Source organism: Corythoichthys intestinalis, chromosome 6 (assembly GCF_030265065.1).
Source record: "Corythoichthys intestinalis isolate RoL2023-P3 chromosome 6, ASM3026506v1, whole genome shotgun sequence".
Taxonomy (NCBI): Eukaryota; Metazoa; Chordata; class Actinopteri; order Syngnathiformes; family Syngnathidae; genus Corythoichthys; species Corythoichthys intestinalis.
In genome coordinates this window covers 35719872-35743861 of record NC_080400.1, presented here as the reverse complement: position 1 = coordinate 35743861, position 23990 = coordinate 35719872, and the positions used below count along the sequence as shown (strand labels likewise).

General features: G+C 39.7%; 1 protein-coding gene across 4 annotated transcripts in view; it reads right to left on the bottom strand.

Moving 5' to 3' along the window:
- igsf5b (immunoglobulin superfamily, member 5b) overlaps positions 1-23990 on the bottom strand; it is a 63624-nt gene that overhangs the window by 7913 nt on the left and 31721 nt on the right. Inside the window, exons 7-10 of one of the 4 annotated variants that reach the window (XM_057838417.1) lie at positions 20143-20167; positions 14745-14833; positions 9411-9475; positions 3741-9197 (exon numbers count right to left, since the gene is read on the bottom strand). In XM_057838417.1, coding sequence (XP_057694400.1) covers positions 9087-9197; positions 9411-9475; positions 14745-14833; positions 20143-20167 — 290 coding nt within the window. In that variant the 3' untranslated portion in view covers positions 3741-9086. Of the gene's footprint in view, positions 1-3740; positions 9198-9410; positions 9476-14744; positions 14834-20142; positions 20168-23055; positions 23263-23990 lie in introns of those variants that run through there. The other 3 variants (XM_057838419.1, XM_057838420.1, XM_057838418.1) reach the window with 3 other exon arrangements.

Sequence of the window (23990 nt, the reverse complement as noted above, 5' to 3'; positions counted from 1 at the left end):
CATCTCAGTTGTGGAACTGTTCACAAACAACTTTTATTTAAAAAGGGGAAAAAAGCTGAATTTACACTGTTTACACTGTCAATGAGAGGCAAAAATGAGAGTACATAACAGTCTTGCTACAACAAAATTGCTCACTGACTATCCCTTTTTTGATCAGTGTAAGCGACACCTATCAAGTGCCCTGAGTGAGCCCCAGGGAGGTTTAATGTTAAGCCCGAGCAGGTCATATAAGAGGCATCTCAGCATCTCTGCCTATCTCTGTCGGGCCCACTGGAGGAAATCTAATTTGTTTAATAGCCTGCTGCTTCGACGCCAAGCGTTTGGGTGCAAGGAAACAGAAGGTAGCGATGATGAAAGCTTTGCAATAGAGAAAGAGCGAGTGAGGGAGAGCGCAAACATTCTCTTCCCACATTCACTGATGAGTTGTGATTTCCAAAGTAAAAATCTGTGTCAGCCATCTGGTGACAAAGAACAGCACAAAACTATTGCCAGGATTCGATTTTCTCTTTTTAATAATTCAAGCATGGATGCTGCCATTGTGATAATGACAATACATTTCCGAACACCAATGATGACAATGACACAGCTTTATATATTTACATTTGAATAAGCGCCAGTTTTCCAGTTTCTCAAACATGAAAAAAAAATCCTCATATTTCGGTACTTTTCTTATATTATTTTTAATAATTCAATCAATAACCAGACACCGCATTGTTACCTCTTGCACAATCAACACTAAAGCTTAATAAAAAATTGTCTACATTGATTTAAAAATGGATGATCAATGCACTTGGGGAGTTTGCAGTTGAGCAGGACTATCCATAGTTATTTGCCTATAATTCAGTGACAACGTTTAAGCCACATAATAGTCTTTTCAATCTGCTGTAGGACAAGCCACATCAACCAACTCAGGGTGTACCCCACCTACTACCCATAGTTAGCTGGGATACATAAGGCCCTTCACAACCCCAATGAGGATAAGTTGCATGGATGATGAATGAATAAATGAATGTTAGATTGTTCTTTGTTTTTGTTTTTTTAAATAAAAACCTAACCTATAAAATATACATTTCAGTTTTCACACCTCTTTGTTTGCCTGTCAATACGTGAGCAAAAGCCATATGGTCCATCTTTGTTTTTGAGTGACATCCTGTACTTGAGCATGACAACGCAAAATATGTAATATAAATATAGAGTTAAAGCAGTTTTCAGCAATTAAGATTTTCACTGTGACTTCCTGTTCATGGCCTCCATCCATATGCAGGCATGAAAATGGGTCAGGGGTTAAAAAGGTGAGAAGGGTGTGGAGGAAATATGTTCCAGTACACTGTACACCCCAACAAAATATTGAGCTCTGTCGACCCACACTGTGTTTCAGCAGGGCCGTGCAGAGACCGGTGGAGGGGCGGGTGCTCGTAGATCAAAAGGAGCACATGAACAAGTATTTAATACACCTAAAACTACATAACTTCAATTTTAACCAGCTTTAGATAATTATTGGCTGCGACTGTGACATACTTTAATTGGGAGGGGGCAACAGTGAATAGAAATCAAAACTGTCATCAACACTTTCTGGCTTTGACTCAGTCAGTCTGCCTATTTTCTTCCCTCAACCTCTGCATCAAAACTTCCTTCCTCAACTTGTTCATCTGAGAACAAACCACATTAGATGGTCACTGAGCCACCAACAGCACAGTTTTCTTAAAACTATTATTTCATTATTATCCATACTTAACAACTCTAGCACCTAATGATTAACAAAGCAATGACATAAAATCTTATAGAAACATAACATTGTAATTGTGTTTATAATTGTATTTAATACCCGACTATCCTTGCAAACTTGTTCTTACCAGGTCTGCTATTCACCCAGCTGATGAGGTATCCACTGCCTTTAGCAGCCTCATCTAACTCCTTTTTTTATCCCTCAATCTCCCTTCCCTACGAGGCATGTCTATGTAATGAAATATAAATATTAAAAAAAACAAAAAAACAGACTCCCCGGTGGCTTTTAGTTTTAAAGCTTTCTTAATTTCTTTCTCTCTCAATAACGATGGAGGTAAATTTGTGTTTTTATTATTCAATCGTGTTTTTATTATTCAATCAAAAAACAAAGTTACTTCTATCAAAAACAAAGTTGCTTCAATCAAAATACAGTATATACTTTTAATCCCCAAAAAGTCACTTCAATTTAAAAAAATTGTTTTTGATTGCAAAAATAAATTTGAGACAAAAAAAGCATTTGAAAACTATTTTACTTGATTGAAACAAATTTTTCCATTGAAGTAATGTTGTTTTGCGTTTGGGCCACATTTTGGCTAGGACATTTGTGTCTTTATTATTCCATCAAATAAGTTGCTTCAAACAAAAAAATATATATAAAAAGAAAAACTTTGCACACGTGTCAATCACCGTTTACCAAAGCCTGAGAGGGTTTGAGTAGACTCACTATGAAGCATTTAATAAAGCCAAGCATTTTCTTACTACTTTATTCTTGTTTAAAAATAATTCGGTGGGGCAGTAACATGTTTAAAACTTATCATAATTCTTACATTTTGAAGTGCTTGAAAACCATTTATAAATGATACTTTGGTGAAAAAAGTGAAAAAACATGTCATATATATGTATCTTTTTTCCAATGTAAAATCTGAATAAATGCATTGAACACGCACAAAAAAATGGGGGGGGGGGGGGGGGGGGGGCGCGCTACTTCGCGGTTTTCACTTATTGCGGCGGGTTCTGGTCCCCATTAACCGCGAAAAACGAGGGATCCCTGTATTTCTGAAAAGCTTTAAGAAGCAGGACTCATTCCCACCACTCGTCGGGCCGGTGTTGTGCCGACACCGGCCGTCAGCTCAAATCCAAGCCGAAAATAACGCGTCTCCGGCGGACGACGGGAGCGATGTGAGGCGCCACCTCCATCCGAGAGCATGCCGCTTAATTTGACTCAACAGTGTGTTTCTTCGTTTATATTACCGCTAAATACACAAGCTTGACGCCAATTTAACGGGAGCTATTTTTTTTCATGGGAGATTTGGCTAGCTCTGGCAGTGTTCAACGCAAGCTGCAACGAATGGCAGTAACTTTTTTATATCGCAAAATGTGAAAACGATTGAAACCATTACTCACCAAATTCAATCTGCTGGCAAATACAGGCAAGTGTGTATGCTGCGCTCTGGTCTGCCCCGGTGTGGATAAGGCCTGCTTTTTGTTTTCGCAGCTATGCAATGCCACCCAAAGGCTCTCCGAGCACTCCATGTACAGTAAGGAGTGCGCGCGTTTGGAATAATGGAACGCACCTTGGGCCGATGATTAGTTCTCGTCAGCGAAGCATCTAGAAGGATTTGCTGACTGTCCAAGTGTGACATTTTTTAAGGAACCGATTTCTTAAGTGCTCAGTTTACGTACTAAGTTAATCACATGATGATAATAATAATGTAACGTTGATAATAGTCAACCGTTTTATCAGATTGAAATTCTTTATTTGTGGAAACTTATTGAACAACACGACTGCTATCTGCCGCAGCCAACGCACATATCTCCCCCGCCAGAACAAACGTAAACACGGAAGGCACGTCCCTCGCTCTCCCGCACCTCCCTCACCCCTCTACGTCATGCGGTGCATTCAGGAACACATGCTAACACCCTCGCCACATTGTAACTCGATTCGTTACAATAATAATAATTAAATAAAACCTCCCGACCCCCCCTCCTCCTCCAAAAAAGAATTTCTCCTCGGATCTACGCAATTCACGTAGGTCGCCATTTTTGACTTCAAAACGGCGAATTTCGCCGAAAGGTGAGAGATTTTCATGCCTGCATATGAGATTATTTAAAAATTTATCGACTCGATTGAGCTATTGCCCATGATTGTAATAAATCCAAATGCATATGCTAATCCCTTGACATTTCCTATCGTAGAAACTGCAATTTACTTTTTGTTGTTGTTGTTCTAGGAGGTGTGTTAAGTATTTATGTTCTTATGGTGCCGCCTTGCTTATCCTGACCTCATACCCACTAAGACGCTCTCTCATAGGCTGAAACATATGCAGCTAATCAATGTTGCCAGAAGAGATAAATCAAATGCAGGCGGCGAGCTCCAATCAGGATATGCATCGGCCTTCAATGAAATGAAAGTGTACTTTCCATTCAACAAAACACACGCTGCTGATTGCTTTTTTCTTTCAAGTACTTCCAGGAGTTGACACATGACGTACAAACTTTTCAATACGATCACAGTGTTTTTCTTCGAAACAACCCATCATTCCTTTTTACCCTTTTGAATGAATACATGTGACGCATAATCAAATAAATTTGGACTTTGGTTTACTCCTTGTAAAATAGAAAAAAACAAATATGAAAAATGATGCACAGTTCGCAGTGAGAAAACTCTTTGTTTATGGGAGATGCAGGACATTCCTTGATGCATCTATATGGAGAAGGTCTGGCAGATTCATAGACCTTCATCACCAACACTCCACTCTTCCTGCTTTGCCATTATGAAATGCAAATGTTATGTCACCCTCTTCATGCAGAGATAAATCTGGTGTTTTGTGCGTCACTGCAAAGATACTCACGACCCTGCCACATTTCAAACAATCACACTCTGTTCATTGCATCCACTAACAGCTTCTTTGTGTCTTGAACTATGAGGTGGAGACACATAAAAGAGCAAAGAACACATGATCATGGTTGTCCTAAAAACGCACTTAAACAATGAAATAGTCTTTCCTCTTTGGATAAATGATTAAATTTTCAAGTTTCAACTGTATTCTGAAATGTGCCTTTGTCAGCTTACATCACTGCAACAAAGTAGCACAGAGAAAAACTGTCAGCCCCATCAGGGCATCAATCAATATGCGGCAGAAGTTCCCGCTTGCTGTCGCACATTGATATTCTTAGAACCCAATTATCAAGCATGTGAACATAGGACAGGAAGAAGAGGCAGCACACAAACACATTTTTCAGCAGTGTGGTTGTTTAAATAAATTGGCGAGTTTACATGTTTCCTTTACCTCCTCATTATCCAGAAAAATGTTACTGCAACATTCTCCGGTATATCCAGATGGGTAAGAAATATAAAACCAAGATTAGTTGTACTCCAGAAAGTTTTATATTTCAAATTATTTTAACTAGGCTTAAAGAGCATACGACATGAGAAAAAAAAGTCTTAAATGGCTTTATTATGTGAATTAGAATCATATTTTGAGACGATTCGACTATATACAACAATTTAGCAAAGCGCAGATGACAAGAAATTAGTCTTTTAATCTGCTGATTAGCCACGCCTACCATTATAGGGCTTTAGCGTCCCCAACAGGTGGATGACGTCAGCGGTAGACTGGGCTCATCGGTTTTACTATTCAGCACATTGAGGGGGAATTATTCAGAACGAGGAAAACGCGACGAAGAGAGCCGCAAAACGTCATTGTTTCAGTCTCTCTACTCCAGTATTTTTACAGGACTTTCTTTTTATCCAAGTATTTATCCCCAATAGCTATATAAATGGCTTGAGAAGGACCAGTCAGCCCGTCGAGGGGGAACTATTCACAACGAGGAAAACGCGACGAAGAGAGCTGCAAAATGTCATTGTTTCTGTCTCTTTACTTCAATATTTTTACAAGATATTCTTTTTATCCAAGTACTTTCCCCAATTGCTAAATAAACGGCATGGTCATGACACAAATAACAGTCTTGTGCTAAATGGAATATGAAATAATAAAAATGCATTTATTCAGGACGACATGGCAAAATTACTCCATAATGGTCAAAACTGTCGACTTCACCTTTACTGTCGCACCTCCCGAACGATATTTTATGACACCTAAATCGGACATACTGTATGTCATTTCCCTTCCCCGGCTTCGGAGAATGTAAACAAACCAAAAGGAGTGACAGCTAGCCGACATGCTAACCCGAACCGAGTGTTGTTTCAAAGCCTTCGAATCGGAAAGTCACACATAACTCGCCTGGATTATTTGACATGATGACCGAGTTGTCGATTGTCTTCGCGGATCGGCAAACCGCCCGGCGGAGAGCAATTTACAGTTCGTTCCCCAGAGGAGGGTGGCTGCAGTTGTTGTGCAGCTAACGTGCTAATGTGCATGAGGAGAGCTTTTTACGTGCCTATCAATGATCAAACGTAAGTAGTCCTTTATTTAAAGAAAGTTTGTAGTGTTTACTTTGTAATAGCTGTATTAATATTTGACATAATACTAAACAAGATGTTTACTCACTTTCTCCTATGTCCAATGGTCCCACTGTAGTCGGGCTTGTTTTGGCCAATATCCACGGTGAATGGGAACCTTTTGAAACTCCAAAAAGGCGCATGCGCCTCTCCCTCATACAGAATGATTTTTCTGCAGCCGTTTGGCTGGCGTGATGCGAAAAATAAACGTATTAATCTGCAAAATCAGCTGAATCCTTCGTCCTCGTACACAACAGTACGCTGTATAGTGAAGAGGACGTCTTCTACCGTACACGTCACAGCGCCCTCCTCCTCAATGCAAGACCGAAGCCGGAAGTCACTCATTTTCATGGCGCGGGCTTCAAAAAACTAAATAAATATAGCGATCGCTTCCACACACATCCAAGCGGTCCATCTCATTCAGGAGCATAAAATACAGCGTGTATTATGAAATAAACATGCTTTTTCGTGTCACATGCACTTTAATGGATGACCTGTTAGCACACCTGCCTCTCAATTAATAAATCATGAGTTTAAAATCAGCTCCCAAGCCTTCCTGTCTGGCGATAACTATTAACTAATTCATTTTTGAAACATTAAACTTAGTTCAAAATGCTGAACTATGAACTTTATTAGTTTAAAATTTCTGAACTGAAGTAGTTCATGTTGTAAAGCAGGAACTTTCCCAACAGTAGCTGTACGTTGATTCAGAGACTGATTAAATAAAGACTATAATATAGACCACTTGTCCCTAACCCACGTGGTGACGTGATGCAAACGGACTGTGATTGGTCCACTCAGACTGTTGTTTCCGGTTCAGCGCGAAATCACCGCCATTTTCAAACATTGTTGTGTTACACCCAAAATGGACCAAGCCGACAAGAGTATCATCGAAGCGGTCCGCAAGTACAACAACCTCTACAATGTCTCGTCAAGACATTATAAAGATTACCAAATGGCAAGCAATTCATGGAATGAGGTTGCTGAAAATACGGGGCTGGAGGTCAGCGATTGCATAATTTTTTATTTTTATTTTTTAAATGGAAGAACCTCCGTAACAAGAATGTGTGTGTTCGGAAGCGAATGGCCACACGAAGCGGTGACACAGTCGGCCAAAAACTGCCAGCTTTTTATCACTTTGTCGTATTTTTGGTTGGTGCACTTTATCATTTATTGTGTACATCTGTTTGCTGTGAGTCTGACTTATTTACATTTTAAACTTCAAGTATATGAAGAATAAAGCACACGTTTGGTGTCAAAAGAGTTGTTTTGATGTTTAATTTTCAACTACAGACAGTTCACACACTTGATACTTTATCAATGATTGAGAGTGCGTCGGTGCTTTTATGATAACGTGTTTATCATTAAGGCTTCCAACACAGTTCCGGAAGTTCCATAGCCGCCAGAACTCTGCTATGGCTTCCCACTAGCTAGATGTAGGACACGGCAAAGAAATCAGACAAAACGCTTGACAACGCAGCTTGCTGGCTTCTACCCGATGTTAGAATTCGTAAACTGTCTGTCTCTGTGCGGCATCAACAGTCAGACAGACCACCTCCGCAACAGTCTTCAGCATCGCCTGCGCCTCAACATTTGTATTGTAATAGCCCCGGATGGGGGAAGAAGGAGAGGAGTCGATGATGGCTTTCCCCACTTTATTGTGTCAGTAAAATAAACAAATAAGAAAATAACGTGACCGCTAACGTTTGCTTTCTCCTGTTCTTTCCAATCGCTTCCCGCTACGTCACAGCTCCCAGTCTGTTTGCCTCTTCTTAATGGACCCGCTCATAGTCACAGACATTATAGTATGATCAACATTTGTTGTTCAATGTTGATAAGCTGAAGATCCACATTGAAGCGTTCCATAGCCGTTGGCATTGTTGTGTAACCGGAAGAAAATTAGAGGAAGTCAACCAGAGTCCCCCAAAACCGTACAAACACAACGCCACATCCAGTTTTAATTGTTACCTCTATATTATGATTATCTCTATATTGTGATTTCCTTTTCTTTTTGATGAGCGTCTGAGCAATACGACCGGAAATACCTCGTCTACCATTGCTGATGTGTACCGCCAGCTGTTTACATTGACTGACGCTGGGCTGCTACTGAGATGTGTAAACACCCCAGTAATGGCGGTTACCACTAGAAGGCGAGATCCACATATCTCTACTCGGACTAGTCAATGGAGTAGGCAGACAGATTGCTGTGTCAAGAGGCACAAGGCACAATGCGGTCGTTAATAAATTATTTATTATTTCTGTGCAGCACGGTAGAATAGGTGCCACGGAGCCGTACCGGTCCCCAGCCCGGTGTTTGGGCACCACTGATTTAGACTACAAAAGACAATAATACATATATCTCTATATATATTATTCACTATAGAATAACTATGGAAATAAATGCAATGGACTAGGAAAATGTATAATCATCTTCAGACGGTTTCTTTGGATGTACAGTACAATTTAAAATTTAACCAAAAATATTATTCTAGTAGAAAATTCTGTCCAAGCTAAATCATTGGTAATCACACCAAAAAAAATGCCTGATTAAACAGAGTAACGTCATTGCAGACACAGTGTAAACATAATATTGGGTTACATTTTAAATTGATAGATGAAATATTTCTCCAGGTTCTCCAAGGGTAAATACAGTATTTTAAATAGATTATTGGCTGCCACTGATGGTGACAGATATCTGATCCATTTTGACTGGGAGGACTGTCAGCGATAATTCGCTGCAGAGCAATCGTAATTGAGTCATGTATTTTGCGTCCCTAAGCACACAGAAATGTTTCCATGCAACATGCGAGTGTGGCATATTTAAAGGGAATGAGAAGAGCCGATTATGTTGGATTTTCCGAACTTGCACTGGGCACAAAAAAAAAAGCCGCAAATGTGTTCAAACTGTTGTAACTCTCCTGATGTTCTTGGAGTTCTCCTCTAAAAGGTTGATTGGGGGTTGAACGTCACTATGTAAAGACAGGCTCCTGGATGTCACGACATCAGGGACCTGAGGACAGAAATTGGGGACTTAGTGGACAAAAACAGTATGAAACTGAGACTCCCTATGATTTGTAATATATAAAGGGTTGGGGGGCAACAGTGAGAGAATAAAGATGGTTTTGTGTGCACCTCCAGATAGGTCAACACGACCTATCAAATCAGTGGTTCAATTCTTTAAATATTAGCAAACTTTCTGTCTCCTTGTCTTTCTCTAGCTTACCGTCTCAGTGCTGTCAAAATCCATCTTGCTATGAATTTCCTTGATTATCTCTTTGTAAACTGCGTCTGCAGAGTGGGAAAAAAGCCATTTAGCCCCATTTAACTTTCAAATTGGCTGCAAATCAGCCAGTTTTGGTTTAGGTTCATTTAATGCTGCATAGATTTCCAATGTAAACACAGTGTCCTGAATTTGCCATGATCTAAATATGTGAATTATTTAGTGTACGTTCATTGTAGTTTTGGGCCTATATTGGAGCTTGCACTGTAGCTGCTTTCTATTCTCTTAACACTTTGAGGGTTAAAGATGAGACGAAACAAAAACAAAAAAAAGTCAGGGGCAACACCTGTTAACATTTACATGTGCATTCATATTTAAAAAAAAGAAAAGAGCATGACAAAGCCACAGACTTTCGTCACATGGAATGCTGCAATCTTGAGTTGTTGCCAGACTGGAAGAAAAACTCTCATTTGGTTGTATCATCTGTCTACGCTGCCTCTCACATGATGCAGGTCAACTCCTCATATGTGTACTAAGAATTAAAACTGAATAATGGGGAAACAAAATAGACAAACTCAGAATTGATCATAATTCTGATATGCATGTTTTTGGCAATGTAGCTGCAGCATAATTTATCTTATTAAAGATTTAGCGCAAGAATCCATCAATGTATTTGAAAGGTTTTCAAGCATAATTGGATAAATGTTGAAGGACAGTAACTGGCTACCTAAGGGTTGTGTTTGAACAGATCCAGACTTTTATGATGCAAAACAATCTTTTTAACTCATTTCAGTCTGGATTTCGGCCACAACACAGCACCGAGACCGTGCTTATCAAAGTCCTAAATGATATTCGTCGGAATACTGATGCAGGCAAATCATCTGTTCTGCTACTATTGGATCTCAGCGCCGCATTTGACACGGTTGATCACAACATACGACTCAGCAGATTGGAACAGTGGGTAGGACTTACTGACACTATTCTTCAGTGGTTCACATCCTATTTACATGATAGAGATTTCTTTGTGTCAATTGGAAACTATCAGTCAGAACGAACCAAATTCACGTGTGGAGTCCCTCAAGGGTCAATTCTTGGACCACTCTTATTTAACATCTATATGCTTCCGTTAGCTCAGATAATGGAACAGTATGACATCTCCTATCACGCCTATGCAGATGACACACAACTGTACATTTCTGTGTCCCCACATAATTATAGTCCCTTAGTCTCCCTGAGTAAATGCATTCATCAAATCAATGAATGGATGTGCCAGAATTTTCTCCAGTTAAATGTGGAGAAGACAGAGGTGATCATTTTTGGGCCAAAAAAGGAAAGGTCAAAGATAAGCAGCCAACTTAGCACAATGTCACTTACAGCTACAAATCAAGTCAGAAACCTTGGCGTAATTATTGACTCAGACCTAAAATTTGATAGCCATCTAAAGTCCGTCACTAAATCCGCTTATTACCACCTAAAATATATAACCAGATTTAAGGGGCTTCTGACTCAACAAGACATGGAAAAACTTATGCATGCATTCATTTTCAGTAGATTGGACTACTGCAACGGTATATTTACAGGTCTTGATAAAAAATCAGTCAGGAAGCTGCAGCTAGTACAGAATGCTGCAGCCAGAGTCCTCACAAATACAAGGAAGCTGGACCACATTACACCGGTTTTGAAATCGCTACACTGGCTTCCAGTGAGTCAAAGGATAGACTATAAAATACTACTGCTCGTCTACAAAACACTTAATGGCCTTGGACCAAAATACATGCTTGACTTGTTAGATTCCTATGAGACATCTAGACCCCTAAGGTCGTCTGGAACGGGTCTTCTGCATGTTCCAAGAACAAGAACCAAGCAGGGTGAGGCAGCATTTAGTTATTATGCTCCTCACCTCTGGAACAAGTTACCCGAACGCCTTAAGTATGCTCAAACTGTTAGCTCCTTTAAATCAGGGCTAAAAACACTTTTGTTTGGCACTGCATATCCATAACTGTCTATATATTTCAACCTACCTGCCTTCTATTCCTCTTGTGCTTATCTCCATTGCTGATTTCAATGATCATTATTAGTAGTAGTTTTTGCTTTATTTTTATTTTTGTTTTATTTTTATTTATTTATTTTTATTCTGTGATTAAATGCGATCATTTGTCTTGGTTTTTACGTTGTGTTGACTTAAATGTGATTTTTATGGTCTTCATGTGATGTAAAGCACTTTGAATTGCCTTGTGTTGAATTGTGCTATATAAATAAATTTGCCTTGCCTTGCCTTACCTTAACTACATTATATTTATCTTTTTTGATGAATAAAAGAGTCATTGGATTTTCAATAAAATGATTTTACTGGATTTTATTTATTGAGAAACAGTTCAACTCTGATTCATTTATACATACTACTCATTACTTTTATTTTTCGAACGCTATTTTTGCCATTATGATCGGTTTTCATTCAATAATAATAATGCACTGGATTTATATAGCGCTTTTCAAGACACTGTACATTGCATTATTCATTCACTCCACACTAGATGGTGGTAAGCTACAATTGTACCCACAGCTGCCCTGGGGCAGTCTAACAGAAGCAAGGTAGCCAATTTGCACCATCGGCCCCACTGACCACTATCAACTACTCAGTCTCACAGGGAACAGGGTGAAATATCTTGCCCCTGAATACAGCAACAATGAGCAAAAGGAGCTAAATTCGAACCCCCGATCCTTCAATTAATAAACACCCCGCTCAATCACCTGTGCCACCATCGCACCCAAGACACTTTTACCTCAGACACTATAACTTGAAACTGTTTTACCAATCCAATGTGACCACAGGTCGCATTTGGCTAAGTTTCTCAATGCAAACAGAGCCAACCAGTTAAAAGACTCAATAAATAGTTTCAGTATGTGGTCCCATGCAGAAGCAGTTTACAATAATAGGAAACATGGAGAAAACAATGATTTGCCTTATGTCCCTTCATTTAAAATGTATTGTTGTTAATACAGTATCTGAATTTGGAAAAATCGATTTAATTTTTTTTTGATTCATCAATATCTTCTGATTACGAAAATAAATAAATCTTCGGGAACTGAATAGGGAAACTGTAACAAGTGTTGGACAGAATCACAGTAGTTGGGGGTATGTGATCAGTTTGTAACGATCTTCATTGCAAACCCAGAAACTGAGGTAAGGAGCAGAGGGGTAGTTGTGGGGATCGAAGCCAGATGGGCACGCCACAAGGCAAACGCACTGAAGAGGAGCAGGGTAGAGGATAGCCGAAACCAGACAAAGTGTGTGACGAGTAATCAGCAAAAATCAAGGCGAAGTGTGGTTTGGAGCGCCGTTTGATGACATAATTAATGACGTTTGAACCATCCTGAAGCATAGCACCAAATGATTAATTCAAGATGTAGTTTGCCATTTTGGGGTAGACATCATGTCACTTGAAACTAGAAGGCGCTGCAAAAGACAATGGTGTCCCCCGAACGTCTTTAGTCGCTTGTTTAGTTTTGACTTGTCAAGTATTTGTAACTTGAAGATCGAACGAGCAAAAAAGAGAAAGTGTACCCCGGTTTGGAATTTCTTTGACTTCATCACTCTCAATAAGGTTTGTCTTATAAGAATCAATCATAGGATATAATTAAGATTTTATTCCCACACAATGGGAAATGTGTTGCATAGCTCTTACAGACACACAAAGACTACAAAAAACACATCATCTGCTCACGTAGAATAGACATTCCGTTTTTTTTCTTATTTACAGTATTTACAAGCACTACTACAAAGTAACATGAGCACATTCCTATTTCTAATACCGTAGTACCGTTGCGTGTCTCATGCATTTGTCTACGTGCTGTTGTGGAGCTTAAGTAATTCTATACTTGGATCTCTAGATGGCATCATAGAGTAAATGAATTATTATGAAGTGTCAGCATATGTACTGGCACAGTTTTCTGAAAGTGGTAATATACACACACCGGCCACTCTATTAGGTACACCATGCTTGTAACGGGTTGGACCCCCTTTTGCCTTCAGAACTGCCTCAATTCTTCGTGGCATGGATTCAACAAGGTGCTGGAATCATTCCTCAGAGAGTTTGGTCCATATTGACATGATGGCATCACACAGTTGGTGCAGATTTGTCGGCTGCACATCCATGATGCGAATCTCCCGTTCCACCATATCCCAAAGATGCTCTATTGGATTAAGATCTGGTGACTGTGGAGGCCATTTGAGTACAGTGAACTCATTGTCATGTTCAAGAAATCAGTCTGAGATTCCAGCTTTATGACATGGCGCATTATCCTGCTGAGAGTAGCCATCAGAAGCATTCCAACGATGCTCAATTGGTACCAAGGGGCCCAAAGAGTGCCAAGAAAATATACCCCACACCATTACACCACCACCACCAGCCTGAACCGTTGATACAAGGCAGAATGGATCCATGCTTTAATGTTGTTGACGCCAAATTCTGACCCTACCATACGAATGTCGCAGCAGAAATCGAGACTCATCAGACCAGGCAACGTTTTTCCTATCTTCTATTGTCCAATTTCAATGAGCTTGTGCAAATTGTAGCCTGTTTCCTGTTCTTAGCTGAAAGGAGTGGCACCCGGCGTGGTCTTCTGCTGCTGTAGCCCATCTGCCTCAAAGTTCGACGTACTGTGCGTTCAGAGATGCTCTTCTGCCTACCTTGGTTGTAACGGGTGAGTCACTGTTGCCTTTCTATCAGCTCGAACCAGTCTGGCCATTCTCCTCGGACCTCTGGCATCAACAAGGCATTTCCGCCCACAGAACTGCCGCTCATTGGATATTTTTTCTTTTTCGGACCATTCTCTGTAAACCCTAGAGATGGTTGGGCGTGAAAATCCCAGTAGGTCAGCAGTTTCTGAAATACTCAGACCAGCCCTTCTGGCACCAACAACCATCCCACGTTCAAAGTCACTCAAATCACCTTTCTTCCCCATACTGATGCTCTGTTTGAACTGTAGGAGATTGTCTTAAACCATGTCTACATGCCTAAATGCACTGAGTTGCCGCCATGTGATTGGCTGATTAGAAATTAAATGTTAACGAGCAGTTGGACGGTGTACCTAATAAAGTGGCCGGTGATTGTACACAAGAACACAAGCACGGACCAGAAAGAACGTATTGGACCTAGTATTGAAAAACACTAAGTGTGTTTTGTTTTCATTGAATACTTGCTCTTGCTCAAGTAATTATTTGGATGACCATTGTTTATTTTTACTTGATTAATATTCTTCCTAAGTAACTATTCTTCCTTGAATATAATTTTGGTTAATCCCCCCACCTTTGTTTATTTAGATAAGCCTACTCACCTGTTGCACCCTCACTTATATATCCCAAATTGATTCTGGCATGTGTAGGCTCAGCAAGTGAACTTTGTCCATTGTTCGACTCCTCAGTCCTGTAAGTACCCGAATACATAAGAAAATGTGAGGTTTAGCTCAGATATGTTTTTTTCCAAGGAAAGGCTTTTGAAATTAAAAAAAAAACTGTTATCAGATGTGCTGCTACTTGGTGTGGTATAAATCATGACCGTAATTTAAAAGGTCATGTTCAGTCAATTCCCTTGGTCCACCACACGTAGTACCCAAAGCCATGACTACCGTTGCCATGTTGTGCACTCAACCCTAAAGGGGCGTGCTGCGTTTGAGCAGAAAGTGTTAGGAGACACAAAATCTAATAAATGTGCCTGATTTTAATATTTTGTTTTTTTAAATATGCACGGTATGCTATATTAGATCTTATCATATTATATAATATAAATGCAGAATCACTGGCCTAGTGGTTAGTGCATCTGTAATAAGCACCAATCAATCTTTGCTCAAGCCTTGCATGTTCTCTGTGCTGGCTGCTCACTTTCTTCAGGTTTCAATGGGTTACCATCTCCACTGTTGTCAGCAACAAATTAACAATGATAGTAAACACACTGTTGAACAAAGCTGCTGTCCTTCTGGTTCCTGCTTCAGAAGCTCAACTCTTCCTTCAGCAGAGATAACAGCTGCCATGGTCTTCCACTAACAGAGAACAGTGTTTACTTAACACGACTGTCGACAGCTAAGCAACAATGGTAATAAACATACAGATGAGCAAATCTACCATCCTTACAGTTACTGCTATGTTCAAGTAATGCAGTTGGTCCTTCAGACACTAATTACAGCAATCAGCCCAAGAAATTGGTTTTACTTTTTTCCCCAACAAATTTCAATTCCTGTTTTTCACAGCTAGCCGTGCTCCAGGTTACTTGATCCTCAATGTGGACTTTCTATCCAAGAGAAGTCAACTCATGGAAAGTGAGATCAGAGACTCTATTTAAAGGGATGCCCTTGATATCTGTGCTGCGTAGTGTTGTTAATAACAGCGTTAGAATATAACGGCGGCAACGCCGTTACATTTACTGAGGCGGGAAAGGTATGCGTTACTATGTTGATTTACTGACGCGAGAAAAGTCTGAGAAAGACGGACTCACAGAGATGAGAGAGCAGAGCAGGAGTGCGGAGGAGGCAAGGCAGTGTGACGCCGTTGCAAACGCGATGCTACTATGCTAGGTGGCTCCAATAATACCTGACTGTAGCCGATAGCCTACAAACTACGCCCACATGATGCTTCGGTAAATATCACATATATACAGAACTAGATGTAAATGACAGACACGGCGGCATTAGCAACATACAGTATATAATAAAGAACTAGATGCGTTAGTAAACAGCCGCCATCTTAAAGCAGTAGACTTCTCATGAAGGCTCTGTTGTAGAGAACCTTCCTAGCGAACCTAAATCATCTAAATCGGCAAAATTTAACTTAAATCTATTTTTAAATGATGAAACAGATGAAACTTACACATGTCGAAAATAGACGGAAGGGAACTAATGCAATAACGGTAGCAATTTTAACAACTTTTAACAGTTGATTCACAACATTAAATGATTTCCACACATAGAAAAGGTTGTTATCTAGTAGTTATTGCAATATCCGCAATACCCCTGTGTCTAGTTAAGTTTAGGGTAAAGAATTCGGCTTGGGCCAATTGTTCCAAAAACCCTTTAAACTTCACATTTTCACACACATTTTTTGGAAAAAAAAAAAAGAGGAAAATGAAAATGATCACCAGTTACTTTGTCAAGTACCTAATTTCTCTTACATTCAGGTAACTGAGTTACTAACGCAATTACTTTTTGGGAGAAGTAATTTGTAACTGTAATTAATTACTTTTTTAAAGTAAGATTACCAACACTGGTGCTGCATCAAGTCGGTCTTCACTGCGCACATTTTTTCAGTTCTATAGATTGGATATAAGAGCTCCTTCAGTGGCTGGTTCTTCTGGGGACATGTCAACTGGAAAGAGGCCCATGAACTGTGATTGAAACCTTGAGACGGGTCCAGTAGCAAAAATAAAATTTCTCCTACAAGTAGTTGCCATTTTAAATTTTTTTGTTCACTTCTGGTCATGAACCATAACCATCAGTTTTCAAGGCCAAAATAAACCATTAAAGAATTAGCAACTGCTGCCTCATCTTCATAGGTCAAAATCATATCAGTGCTTAATTTAGCCCAAGATAAACAGAAGGGATAAGTCATGTATTTATTAACGTTTGTTTTATTGCTGCACTGGTACCCATGTGCGCTTTTTATAAATGATACAACAGTTATTTTGGGGTAATATTTTGTGGGCCCCCAGCTATGGCATGCTAACAAACAGGGATCCCCAGACTCCAGTTTAAAAAGCCACTGGAGAGGCCACAGGAGGTCGATGGTGAATAAACTGAAGAGAAGCTAAATATTATATACATAGTAACGAATGAGGTGAAACACCTGATTGCGTCGCTGCGCATGTAATGAGCCAGCCGCTTTTGCACTGAGAAATGACTGTGATTACACATTATCACTACTCAGCCAGGTTATTTACAAATCTATGCCATGGAAAATGAAGCTGCACAGGAGAGAGTATACTGTATGTACAACTAAAATATAGCTCAATTCATCACCTTGGATAATTTTTTTTCAAGTAAAGTTTATTCATGTAAAACAAAATACTGTGGTACCTCGACATACGATTGCTTCAACGCACGATCTTTTCGACGTCCGACATAAAATTGGACTCACCATTTGTTTCTACATCCGACAACATGCTCCAAATACGACTATTTATGACAGCGCCGCAGTTTGTTTGTTTTCCCGCAAGACGGACGCACAGCAGATTTTCTTGTGAGAGAAATCAACATGGGTTCCAAGAATGTCAGTGCAGGTGGTGAAAAAAGGAAAAAGGCTTACCATTGAAATGAAGATGGAAATGATAGAAAAATATGAGCGTGGTGTGCACGTCCGTGAACTGGCTCGAAAATACGGCCGTAGAATGTCTACGATCTTGACGGTTCTCCTCAGACCTCCATTCGCCATTCGTCTTTATAAGTTAAAGTGCTTATGACAGCAAAAAGCATGTTTATTTCAGATTTCACGCAGTATTTTATTCTCCTGAATCAAAATGGCCCGCTTGAATGTGTGTGGAACAGACAGATTTTCGCGAGCCCGCAGAGAATGCGCTTTCCTCGGCTTGGCCATGAGCACAGCCTCGCTCCGATCTCTGCCGGTTCTGCTGGCCGATCCAGCCCGCTTGGTCCTATCCGCGTGCCCGCCAAGAATCCACTTGGCCACGAGCAGACCCCCCACTCAGACGTCGGCCGGTTTGGCTGGCTGATCCAGCCTGTCTTATTTGCGTGCCCACCGAGTATGCGATTTCCTCTGCTTGGTCACGAGCAGCCCCCCGCTCTGACATTGGCCGGTTTGTCCGGCGGTCATTTTCCAGCTGCGTCCCCGGTACCTAGCACTCCTGGCAGCAGCAGGGAAACGATGAGCCAAAACTTGCTCACCTCCCTGGGCTGGCCGATCGGTGAAGACAATCAACCCCACCGCCGTGAGTGACATGAGTCAGAAAGGCGAGAATAAGACTTGGAAAAGCTGCTCCGTTCGGGTTAGCATGTTGGCTAGCTGTCAAGCCTCCTGTTTTGTTTATGCTCTTTCCTCAGTCTCCGAAGCCGGGACACGCAAATGACAAAAGCCGGACTAACTCTGGTGGCATAAAATACCATTTGGGAGAGGAAGAAGTCGGCAGTTTTGAGCATTATGCAGTAATTTTGCCCTGTCGTACGGAATAAAACAATTTTTAACACGTATTTCATATTCCATTTAGCTTAATACTGTTATTTGTCATGACAATACCATTTATTTAGCATTTGGGGAAAATACTAAGATAAAAAGAATATCCTGGAAAAATATTGGAGTAGAGAGATTGAAACAATGATGACATTTTCCTGCTCTGAGTCGTATTTTCCTTGTTCTGAATCTTCCCCCTCAATGGGCTGAATTCGAAATTAGATGAAATCCTGACCCTCATCCAGTTGGGGACGCTAGAGCGCTATAATGACAGGCGGGTTTAAACGGCAGATTAAAAGAGTAATTTCTCGTCATCTGCGCTTTGCTGTTGTTGTATATAGTCGAATCTTCTCAAAATATGATTCTAATTCACATTATAGTGCTATTTAAGTTTTTTTTTTTTTATATGCTGCCACAAGAATTATTATTGTGGTAACATCCCCAAAAAATCGCCAGCTGTCAGGTTTTTAATAATTTATTTTAAATCTTGTGCAACACAACATTCCTACTGTCTGCCGCAGCTCAACATGAAACGTGAAAGTAAAAAGTCCTCTCTCACTATGTCAAGTCAGCCACGCGGTGCGTTCAGGTACATCACGCAAAACACATTCGCCCCATTAGAACCAGATTCATTACATTATTACAGGCATTATTATTATTGTTATTATTACTATTATCATAATTCAAATTTTTATTCATAATTGATTTGTTTTGCTCTGTATAATTGCTATTTGCAACAGTGCCAGGAGCATTTATTAAGGACTTAGTGTAGGCTTTCGGGCTGTGGAATGAATCAATGAAATTATAATGTACTCTTATGGGAAATTCCTTTTCCACACACAATCACTTCGACTTACAAGGTCCTTGAATGAATTAACTTCATATGTAGAGGTACCACTGTACTGAAATTCTACTGAGAAGTCTAACAGATTGTAGGCTGAACTCAAGGTTCATGTGCGGGCCGTATTCAATTTTATTTTCATTGCGGGTCAATAAAAAACTGCAGTGGCTCGCGGTCCGTAGTTTGGATAGCCCTAATTTAAATGGAAAAAGAAATATGATATTATTCTGACAGAGGAGAAGAGGAAAAACGAAATCTGCAGCATTACCAATTTAGCGAATTTGAAGCCATATTGAGCAACTCTGTGATAGTCCTGGACCTGATAAAATGACATAACCTTTTCAAATTGATTCATCTCTAGATGGGAACAAACAATTTCCTCCCAAAGCAGCAATATATCAGAGGCCTTGTATTGTTTTATCATTAAGTGCACTGTCAGTAAGAAACATGTTTTACGAGACCCAGTCCTCTCCTTGGAAACACCGTAAAGTGCAGTTCGGCTGTGGCGAAAAATGCTGACAAATAAAATGTGCGCTATATCTGAAGGCTAAGACGTTAATGTCTATTTTTAACAAGCTATTTTAAAATCACAACTTATTTGCCAGAGCAAAATTAAAAGTGTCTTACGTGTAAGGGAGCTTTACTGGCAATTATGTTGTCCAGCACTCACCAAGTCTCAACCTTTTGAAGAAAGTGTGTCCAGAAGACATTTAACAGCTTACCTTATTGCATCCTGTGTGCTTCTCTCTGAAAGGCAAGAAGAAAGCCTTTTTAGCACAGTAGTGGCAAAAACCTAAATTTCAGTTCATTCTCAAACCACCAGAACAATTGGACAGCCATGAAACATACAAGCAATTATTAGTTTTGAATTCTACTCTAATAGCCTCCAGTTAGTTGAATGTTAATGAGTTTTGTAACAAGGCTTCAACATCATTGAACAAGGGTGTAAACAATGTTAGCCCCGTGAGACATATAAAACTGTTACTGTTGCTAGGATAGAAACTGCCTCTTCCATTATATAATAAATCCCCTCTTGCTCAAGTCTCTGAGGGGGACCAGAGCAGCTCCTTGAATTTTTTTTCCAATAATTGCAAAGCGCACATTACTCTCACATATGGCTCAATTAAAGAGAGCAGCAAGCACCTTCATTGAGATGCAAAACATTCCTCTTGCACTTATCAAGCTCAAGCTTCAAGATGTAATAACCACAGTGATGGTAAAGAAGCACTGAGGAAAAGAATCAGCTGCTGGAGATAATCCCTTAGCCCTGAACTACAGCCACGATTCAGTTACCCTGGTCCCCAATCAGTTACAGGGATTACGACAATTTCTAAATGTGCGAGTTAAAGCAATTTTTTTGTTGTTGTTGTCAGAGAAAAGCTTCCCCTCAGAGTGCTCACACTAGAACCAATTCTACCCTTCTTCTTAGCAACACTACTGTATATAGTGCACCATTTTATCATGCCAGCCTTATTAGATGCTTCCTAAGTATTGACTTCTGCATTTAGAGAGGAACCACCATGTCTGACTACATCACAAATCAGATTAGGAGCAACAGTAAAAGTGTCACACTATCAGTGACTTTAAATGTGACTTTTAATGTGGCTTGCAGCAATTCTGGCGCTTTAATGTACTGCACCATCTGTCATCATTTCTTCTTTATATGGTATTATTTGAAGAAATTTGAATGTATTATATATGTTACTACTATTGCTCCATTAAATTGTCGTATTAGAACGGCTTCCTCCCGCCTCCCAAAAAAATGCATAGTAAGATTACTGAGCACTCTAAATCCTCCATAATTGTGATTGTGAAAGGTTTCAATGTGCCTTGTGATTGGCTGGCAACTAGTTCAAGGTGTACAGTGCTTTCTGCCTATAGTTAGCTGGCATATGCCCCACCATCCTTTGCAACTCCTGTGAGAATAAGCGATACAAAAGATGAATGTAAGAATGAATGAATGAATAAATATAAAAAAAGGTCATTCTAAATGGTAAAACACTTGATTTCATTGAAATTGAAAGAGTCTGAATTAAAACACTCTGTGAAGCAGGAGGACCCCTGAGAAAAATAATGGTATTATGTGTGGTGAAGGTGTAATTCATTGGTTAAGTATGGTATCTTGCATTATATATTAAAGGGGAAGTGCAGAATTTTTGACATCAGGCTTAAAGTGCCTGTGACACGAAAAATCATGTTTATTTCATAATACACGCAGTATTTTATGCTCCGGAATGAAATGGACCGCTTGGATGTGTGTGGAAGCGATCGCTATATTTTAGGGCTGTCAAACGATTAAAATTTTTAATCGAGTTAATTACAGCTTAAAAATTAATTAATCGTAATTAATCGCAATTAATCGCAACTCAAACCATCTATAAAATATGCCATATTTTTCTGTAAATTATATATATATATTCTGTAAAATAAATTGTTGGAATGGAAAGATAAGACACAAGATGGATATATACATTCAACATACGGTACATAAGGACTGTATTTGTTTATTATAACAATAACTCAACAAGATGGCATTAACATTATTAACATTCTGTTAGTGATCCATGGATAGAAAGACTTGTAGTTCTTAAAAGATAAATGTTATTACAAGTTATAGAAATTTTATATTAAAAATATTTGTTAATGTTTAATGTTTAATGTTTTCGTTTTAATAAAATTTGTAAAAATTTCAATCAAAAAAATAAACTAGTAGCCCGCCATTGTTGATGTCAATAATTACTTACACAATGCTCATGGGTGCTGAAGCCTATAAAATCAGTCGCACCCAAGCGCCAGCAGAGGGCAGCAAAACTCCATAAAACACAATTAACAAGTGGGCATTTCACTCTACTGTCATTTAAATTTGTCTGAGCGGGACATGTGCGTTAATTGCGTCAAATATTTTAACGTGATTAATTTAAAAAATTAATTACTGCCCGTTAACGCGATAATTTTGACAGCCCTACAATATTTATTTAGCTTTTTGAATTCCGCGCCATGAAAATGAGTGACTTCCGGCAACCGTCTCGAGTTGAGAACGAGGGCGCTGTGACGTGTACGGAGGAAGGAGTCCTCTTCACTATACAGCCGTACTGCTGTATGAGAAGGACTGATTCAGCTTATTTTGCGGATTAATACGTTTATTTTTCGCATCACGCCAGCCAAACCGCTGCAGAAAAATCTTGCTTTACGAGGGAGAGGCGTGTGCGCCTTTTTGGGGTTTCAAAAGGTTCCCATACACCGGTGGATATTGGCCAAAACAAGCCCTACAACTGTGGGACCATGGGACTTACGAGGAAGTGAGTAAACATCGTGTTTTGTATCATGTCAAATACTGGGATCATTATAATATGTAGGTGGCTTGCATTTTGTGGCTGACATGCATGGGCGGCTATTTTTCGCTTGTCGCACATCCCCCCGCCAGGAGAGCACTATATTCGGCTTATTGTGCTCATGTGTCCGGTGTTCTGTCAAATTTTCCGACCGATCAGAAATTGAGTTACTTTAAGTTAAAAATAGCCGCGAATACAGCGATTACAAAGTAAACACTACAAACTTTCTTTAAATAAAGGACTACTTACGTTTGATCATACACATTAGCAACATTGTCCAGCTGCTTCCCTGGCGAGCTCTCCTGTCCGTAGTAGGGGAACGAGCTGCAAATTGCTCTCTGCCGGGCGGTTTGCCGATCAGCGAAGACAATCGACAACCCAGTCGTCATGTGAAATGATCCGGGCTAGTTATGTGTGATTTTCCGCTTCGGAGACTTTGAAACATCACTCGGTTTGGGTTAGCATGTCGGCTAGCTGTCACGCCTCTTGGTTTGTTTACATTCTCCGAAGCTGGGGAAGGGAAATGACCAAAGCCCGATTTAGGTGGCATAAAATATCGTTCGGGAGGTTCGATAGTAAAGATGAAGTCGACAGTTTTGACCCTTATGGAGTAATTTTGCCATGTTGTCTTGAATAAATACATTTTTATTATTTCATGTTCCATTTAGCACAAGACTGTTATTTGTCATGACCATGCCATTTATTTAGCTATTGGGGAAAAATACTGGGATAAAAAGAATATCCTGTAACTCTCTTCGTCGCGTTTTCCCTGTTGTGAATAATTCCCCCTCAATAGGCTGCATACTAAATCAGATGAAATCGTGACTCTGCTGACGTCATCCGCCCTATAATGGTAGGTGTGGCTAATCGGCAGATTAAAACACTAATTTCTCGTCATCTGCGCTTTGCTAAATTGTTGTATATAGTCGAATCGTCTCAAAATATGATTCTAATTTACATAATAATGCTATTTAAGACTTTTTTTCTCCTGTCGTACGCACTTTAATGTTCGAGTTAGCAGTAGTTTTAATTAGTTGGCGGAGTTTATTATAACAAATTTCATGCAGTTTGTCAATTATTTGTTAGTTTCAGTGCTCCGGAGTGGCTAAGCTAGCCAGAGTCAATGGTGCCTGCTTAGCATGCTGATAAAAAACAATATTAACAGATCCAACACAGTCAAATAAATTCATAAGTCAAATCATTGTTCGAAACACCCATGCAACCGAAACAATGTCACA